Raw genomic sequence first — 8,193 nt, forward strand, 5'->3', positions numbered from 1 at the left:
CACTTCATTTTTGTGGCACATACATTGCTTCTAATTGGAATTTTCATCTGTGAATCATTGACTTCAGGTTTGTTCATCCTTTCAAATGTAATCATCCAATTTAAATGCAATAGTGTAAAATAGGATAATCTCCTTCCACAAAAATGCCTTCCTTCACGGTAAAACGATATCTCCCTGCTGTGGCAGCTCCATGATTTTAATCAAGATGGATATTAAAACCAAAAATGCATTTCTTTAGAGAAGCATTTGCATTCTTCACAACTCCTCCTTTCCACCAATAACATTAAGCTGATGTTTTAGTGGTTCTTGCACTTAATACCTTTTAAATATTAATATCTAAATGAGCGCTTACTCACCAAAACCCTCAATATCCACATGCTGGTTGACCACCACATCCAGTAGGCTCTGTCCCTCCTTTGCAGTGGCTGTTATCAGTTCACCATCTCGGTTTATAAAATTTATTGTTACTTTGTCATCAGAAAATCTATAAAACAAACAATAAAAACAATTAAGAGCAAAAGTCAGAATTTCTAATCCTTTGCTTTGTTTTTTAATAACATCTAGCTGCACTACCTGTGAGAACAGTTAGCATCTGTAGTGGAAACATACAGCAAGGTAAAACTCTTATTGGACAGCACTAAAGTAAAATGTGCTAAAAACATTTTTACTTCCATACCAATACAAACATCTTTTCTCGATGACTGGAATTTTGTTTGACAAAGACACTTGTCCTGGCAAAACCAACAAGTTACAAAAGCCGAAGGATTCTATAAGTTGCCCAGGGATTTGGAGCTCATAAAGGTATGATTGTTTTTAAACCATCAGAGTTCTTTCTTGTTTTGCAAACTATATTGTTAATCTGAGCACCCTAAAGAGTGCTTTGATTCTGTAAAAAGCATTCAGGATCTACTTTCTGCAAAACAAAGTGGCCCTGCTTTTACAGGATAATTTAATCTAATTTCATTGTTATTGTTGGCCATATTATTGTGCTTGCACACTAAATTTGTCTTCTCTCATCATATGTGTGTACATATATAATATACATGTGTATAAAAATTTCAAAACATTCTAGTATACTTTTAAAGAGTTTATATGAAGGCTTGCCTGTGCTGCCCCAGGGTAGGAGGGTGTACCTCCTACAACCTGACACTTACTTACACTAACCCAGGAACTCTGTTGCACCTTGGAATAGGGGAAATATTCTGAGATTTTATACATATATATATATATATATATATATATATATACACACACACACACACACACACACACACACACACACACACACACACACACACACACATATATAAATATGTGACATCCCCACTCTGGGCCAATAATCAAGGAGCCTGAATCCTCAGAATTAACACTGGAGATTGACATTCACTTAAAATACAAATGGATACACTCAATATTTCCAGACCTCTCTGCATCAAGCATGATTTCCCTTAAGAGCACACAGGCAGCACACTCAGACCGTGGTTTGGGTTTCTGTCTCTTTTGCTCCCCACTTCCCCAATAAGACTCCCCACTGGCACATCTGGAGAGTTAAGTCCTCAGCCGAGTGTCCAAGCCAAGTCCTCAACCACTCTTTCTGTGAAACCCATGGTTTGTGTCCGTACTCCAAGTATCTGACACACACACACTCTTTGAGATTTAATTTTCACACACACACACACACACACACACACACACACACACACACACACACACACACACACACACACACACAAATAAACACACCTGGGAAAGGCTGGCACAGATTACCTGCTCTACCAACTTTGCCAAGACTATAAGGTAGATGCACTGCCACAAGTCAGTTACTATAAGGCTCTTATAAGGGTACCCAATTATACTGTGTACAATTACTATGAATACAAATACTAATAATGACCAAACATCTAGGCTTTCAGGAGTGGCCAGACTTATCACCAAATAAATATATGCAAATACTCCACAAAACATAAATATGTCTAAAAAGGACCAGACAAAATGAAAAGTTTAAATATATTTAATAATAAATTATAAAAGAACACGAAAATACTAAATATCTATTTACAGTAAGCACCAGAGTTTCAATCACAGGAAATATTAAAAATAACACAGCTGGAAAGATTCACAGTTACAGGAAAACAATACTTATTTATTCTCACTATATTTTCCTGACTGATCTAATGAATACTACTTCCTGGTCACTTCCTGAAGAAAGGCAAGATGAAGTAGGCGAGGGATCCTTCTATGTCAGGTTCTAAGAAACAGATTCCTCCTCAGTCTGACTGAGAAACTTCTCAATATAATATATAAATATTATTTCTGGGGTAGCTTACAGAATGTCATCACATCTGGTCATCTGACTCTGTTTACCACACTATCAACAACACAAGAAGCTACCAGGATTTTAGCACCTGTGTGTTACCATACACACAGATAGAGCTTTGCTCAGATCTGCTGCAGCTCCTGGAAGTCATAAAATAATCTCAAACCTCTACTCTTCCAGAGTAGCAATTTGCTCCCTGCTACAGACAATAAAGAAGGCTATCTAATACTTGGTTTCCCAGACAGTTTGTTTCTGGCTGCAATGAGAACTGTAAGATACAGTCTTTATGACCTAATTTAATTTCAACTATTTTCCAAAGTTAACTGGGACTGAGCTTAACCTCTTCTCTTCCAGTATCCTTTTTTAAAACATATACATTTAAACAGTTACAATAATACATGTATATTTCTTTTCTGTCCAACAGGACACACTACTGATACATTTTTAACACAAGCAACTTTACAAATACATTTTTCAATACAAGCATCTGTACAAATCAGTTTTGTTATACAAATGACACATAATTCATTACATAATTCCAGTTAGCTGTGCTGGCATATGTTACACATCTACTGCCCTATTTTTCCTAGCATAGCTGGAGGTACCTCCTAACATCATTTTATATATATATATATATATATATATATATATATATATATATATATATATATATATATAACTGTACACACACACATATATTTAGACCAGCATTAAGACCAACAAAACACAGTGTTGGGACCAAAAGTGAAGGTGTTTTGATCTATATTAGCAGGAAACATACCTCCAGGATGGTTAAACAGGATGATACTATATAATTCATCTACGTGCAAGGCAGCATAAGTAATATCCCTCACCATATCATGGCTAGTCTCATGACTCTTACCTAAACTTACTAGAACCATTCACCATCCAAACAAACACCCTATTCATGGGTGACTTTAACTATTCCTCTACAGGCTGGGAAATGGACACTGCCTCAAATTCACAGGCAAAACATTTACTGGACTTTATTAACATAAACACCCTGGAACAGATAGTGCACACACCAACTAGAGGATCAAATATACCAGATGTGGTACTCACCAACATGGCAGGGTACTGCACCTGCACTCCCCCATGTCATATCCTCAATAGTGAGGTAGGATCACAATGCTGTCTCATATGAAGTACAAATCAACCCAGAAAAGTCAGCTAAACCAGTAACAATTAGGAACTATTCAAAGGCAAACTACATCCTATTAGTGATAATTTGTCAAAAGAGAAGACTTCTCCTCGACCCTGAGACCAGAGCTACCTGTGCAAAATTATTCACAGAGTCACTCTACAAACATGTGAATGGCTTCACAGAGGCTTCCAAACCTACCAGAATAAATCCAAAACAGCTCCCCCACTGACAGAATCCTTACCTAAACAGGGTATATAATAAAATAAGAAAACTCATGGCCAAAATCAGAAAAAAACAACTGCCTTAAAGACAAGTGCTCTCTTATACAACTAAACAAAAAAACTAAAAGATCTAATTAAGTCCAAAAAAGCCAACTATGAGGTCAGAACAGCCTTCCAGGCTACGGACAACCAGAAGAATTTCCTAGCTAGTAGGGATATGCTCCCTCATGTCTACCACAAACACTTTGCCTTACTTTAACAAAAATGGAGGCCAAACAAAGTGTGTTTTGGGTAATTACTATAAACCTATCTATCTTTCACTCACTCTCTTTCTCTCTCTCTCTCTCTATATATATATATATATATATATATATATATATATATATATATATATATATATATATATATCAGGGGCGGCCGGTGCTATTGGACTGCTGGACTGCAGCCCCCTCACCTGTAAAATAAAGAAAAATAAAGAAATAAAAATAAAAAAAAATTTTAAAAATCACGGACTTTCGCACATGCGCACTAGTCAAGTCTATGCAGTTTTAAACTGCATAGACTGTCCTGGAACTCGCGTCGGGGTCGGACTGCAACGTCAGCAGTCTGGAATTTGTTGCAGTCTCATCGGGGGAAGATCCTGCGACGGGCAGGGTCTGGTGTGGATTTGCACGGGTTTTCGTAGCTTACTTGGACAGGGATTTATGGTGGTTTGCTACAGGGAAAGATCTACTACAGGTAAGTGTGTGTATGGTGGTTTGCTACAAGAGGTGTGTGTGTGTGTGTGTGTGAAAATGCCCCAGGTGCAATATACTGGTGGTGTGATAGGGAATACCTCAGGCTTGAACCCTGTATCTTGTATGCAGGTGTTAAAGAGGTGAATTCCCTACCCACCACCATTTGTAAAAAATTGCAGATTTTTGCCTCATATTTGATCTGATCTGTTCCTCATAATATCTGTGGTTTGTAAATGTTGCAATGCTTGATATTTGATGGTGCAGTGGTAGCATTGTTGCCTCACAGCTGCAGGTTCTCAGGTTTGATTCTTGGCTGGGGTGCCGTTTTTGTGGGGTCTGTATCTTCTCCCTGTGTTTGTATGGGTTTGCTTTTGTGTCCTCCCATGTTACAAAGACATGTCTGCATTATTTCTTCCTGGGCCTCTGCTGAAAATAGTTTTTTTGTTCCAAGTCAGACTGTCCTGATTAACAAATGTTAAATAACATTGACAGGCATTTGAATTTCAGACTTCAGGTTTCTGAATGTTTAATTCCTTACATATTTGATGGTGCAGTGGCAGTATTGTTGCCTCACAGCAATAGGTTTTCTGGTTTGATTCTTGGCTGGGGTGCCTTCTGTGTGGAGTCTGCATCTTATCCCTGTGTTTGTGTGGATTTGCTCTGGTGTCCTGCCATTTTACAAAGACATGTGTCTACAGTATTTCTCCCTGGGCCTCTGCTGAAAATAGTTTTTGTTCCGTCAGAAGTAAAACTGACAGGCATTTGAATTTCAGACTTCATATTCTTCAGAAAATACATAGTAAAACAACTTTTTATTCTAGGAATAAATATATAGTAACACAACCTTTTATTATAGCAATTTTCTAAGTTTATAAGATGACTAGTTGAAATTTGTCCTTATTTTTGGGACTGTATTACCCTGTTATTGGCTTTGTCCAGTTTTGTGTGCTAAAGTTGACAGCTATGGCAAGAACTGAATTCACTGAATATGTTTGAGTGCTGTATTCTCTCATTATTGGGTTTGTCCAGGTGTTTTGTGCTAAGAGGTTGACAGCTATGGTGAGAACTGAATTCATTAAATGATAGCCATTTAAGTTTCAGTCTTCCTCTCTTTCACAAAGCAGCTAATTTGGCGTAGTGGTACATTGCTCTGACTGTTTTGCACAGGGACCTTGGCAGTAAAATGTATGGTGGTAACAGCATTTTTCTTTCACAAAGCAGGTGATTTGGTATAGTGGTATGTTGTTCTGACTGTTTTGCACAGGGACCTTGGCAGTAAAATGTATGGTGGTAACACAGCATTTTATTCTAGCAGCTTTCCAAGATTATACAAGCAATGTTTAATGTGTCCCTGTTTTTTGCCCTTTTGACCCACCCCAATAAATTTGGCTTTTTCCAGATTTCTTGTGCTGTGAAGTTGAGATGCAGTTGAGTATTGAGTAGAATTTACAAGGAGCTGAGAGCTGCAGGGGAAGAGAAGTTTAGTGCTGATTATGCTAAGTCAGCTTGCATTGCTAATAGCACAACAGGTTGTGTACTTGCTTTTCATGCAGAAGGTTGTTGGTTCTACTCCCATAAGGGGTGAATGCTGCCGTACTGAAAGTTAAGAAACTAACTATGAGCATGTTATCAGTTTGCCATCCATTTCCTATTGCAATATTACTAGCTTATTTTTAATGTAATTTAGGCAATTTATTCCTCAGGGGCATCAGACACTTTATTTTTTGATGAAACCATGAAATATAAAGGTGATTGCTAGCAGCAACCTCTTCATTACAGATTTATTTAATGTGGAATTATTTAGATTACTTTTTTACTACTTCAGAGATTGTGCATATTTACTGATAATGGTGGACTGTAGAATTGTGCATATTTACTGATAATAGTGGACTGTAGAAGGGCGGCCACGGTGGTGCAGTGGTTAGCATTGCCGCCTCACAGCAAGAGGTTCTCCGGTTCGATCCTCGGCTGGGGTGCCTTCTGTGCGGAGTCTGCATGTCCTCCCTGTGGTCGCGTGGGTTTCCTCCGGGTGCTCCGGTTTCCTCCCACATCCCAAAGACATGCTGCAGGTGGATTGGACACTCTAAATTGGCCCTAGGTGTGCATGTGAGTGTGCCTTCTGTGGAAGGTTGGGCGCCGGGCTGGCAACTTGACACTGTAAAACTCCACTGCCATTCAATGTGCGGACAAGGTGATCCACTGTGGTGACCCCTAACCGGGAAAAGCTGAAAGAAGAAGAAGAAGAAGAAGAAGTGGACTGTAGAAGTTTGAGTAGACTTTTCTGATGGAAATGTTCTGAATTGGGCAGTTTTGTCATTGGTGCATGCGTTTTGTTTCATTCTTTGCTGGAAAAATGTTCAAAGCAATAGGAAGGTGTATCAAAGAGCACATGTATGTTTCATATGCAAGGGGCCTATGATTTGAAAACAGCCCAGAATTAATCTTTATCTGCCACGGGTAAAATGTATTTTCTTTGAATGTGGGTTTCAATGTTGTTTCAATGAATGTGGGTTTCAATGGCAGAGAAGTTTTAATGCCAAGTTTGTTTAGCAGATGCCTTAGTGTTTGTGCTGTAAAATGCAAAATAAAACTTTCAAATGAAGTTCAAATCATCATAGAAGTAAATCAGTATGCACGTTAGTGTTTAAAGTAAATGGAGTGAAATAGCCAAGTAATGGATCATTGGAATGGCTGCAGGGGGAGGCTCCATTCGACCATGGTTTTGTGAGGGGGAAGGGCGGCAAACTTAGGCAGCCCCAGCTGAACCATACCTTCCAACTGTCCAGATTTTCAAAGAATGAATAGATTTTTTGCTTCTTATTTTTGGTTTATTCCTCATAAAATTTGTGGTTTTCTGGCAAATCATTTAGGAATTAAGTCACTAAATAATGACACACTGAGTTTCAGACTTCATAACCTTCAGAAAAATGCATGCTAAAGTAAGACCTGTTCTATCAACTGTCTCAGTTTATACAAGAGCAATTTTTAGTACTATTTATATGTTCCCCCAATATATTTGGCCTTGTCCAGATTTATTGCATTAACAGGTTGAGAGGTACATGCAAATAAATTGCTTTATAGAATTAGGCATAGCCAAACCTCTCAACTGTCCCTGATTTCGGCTCAAAATGTTGCTCTTCCCCTAATGATCCCTCCACAAAATAGCAATTTTGGAAGAAAACATGGAGGGTTTATAATTAAGAAATAACTGTAATAATCAGATTACTTTTATTTCAGAAATGCATGTAGATTCTTTTATTTTGTCAGTACTAAAGTATCCCTTCTTTGACAGGTTCCCAGCTGTATTGTGTTGCTATTTTATATTATTACATCACATTTTTGGTCATTTTTTCATAAAATTGTGTTTTTTTGGCAAATTAGTGACAAATCATTAAAGACTGAAGTTAGAAAATAATGACAGACATTTGAGTTTCAGATTTCATACCATTCAGAAAATTCATACTAATGCAAGACCTCTATTATCTAAGTTTATAAGAGCAATATTTTAAAAAATGTCCTTATTTTTGGGCCTTTGCCTCATTTCTTTCTATGGCTTTGTCCAGATTTCTTGCTCTGAGGTTGAGAGTTATGACAAATGTGTCAGGGCCATCACAAGTCAGCCAGAGACATTTCAAACTGTGACATACTTGTTGCACCCCACTCCCCCATGTAGTGACTCTGGATGTGTCGAAGCAAGGCAAGGAGTAGTTATGCAGTGTAAATGTGCAGAGTATCCCCCCTGTCCAAGGTAGA

The 8,193-nt window shown here is 38.0% G+C and overlaps 1 protein-coding gene across 1 annotated transcript in view; it reads right to left on the minus strand.

The window, feature by feature from the left end:
- Positions 1-8,193, minus strand: part of LOC122790120 (adrenodoxin-like) — a 321,113-nt gene that overhangs the window by 198,584 nt on the left and 114,336 nt on the right. Inside the window, exon 2 of the mRNA XM_044057695.1 lies at positions 357-484. Within this exon, the coding sequence (XP_043913630.1) occupies positions 357-484 (128 nt within the window). The remainder of the gene's footprint in view (positions 1-356; positions 485-8,193) is intronic.

Source organism: Protopterus annectens, chromosome 15.part0, assembly GCF_019279795.1.
Source record: "Protopterus annectens isolate FY-2018-M chromosome 15.part0, PAN1.0, whole genome shotgun sequence".
Classification (NCBI taxonomy): Eukaryota; Metazoa; Chordata; order Ceratodontiformes; family Protopteridae; genus Protopterus; species Protopterus annectens.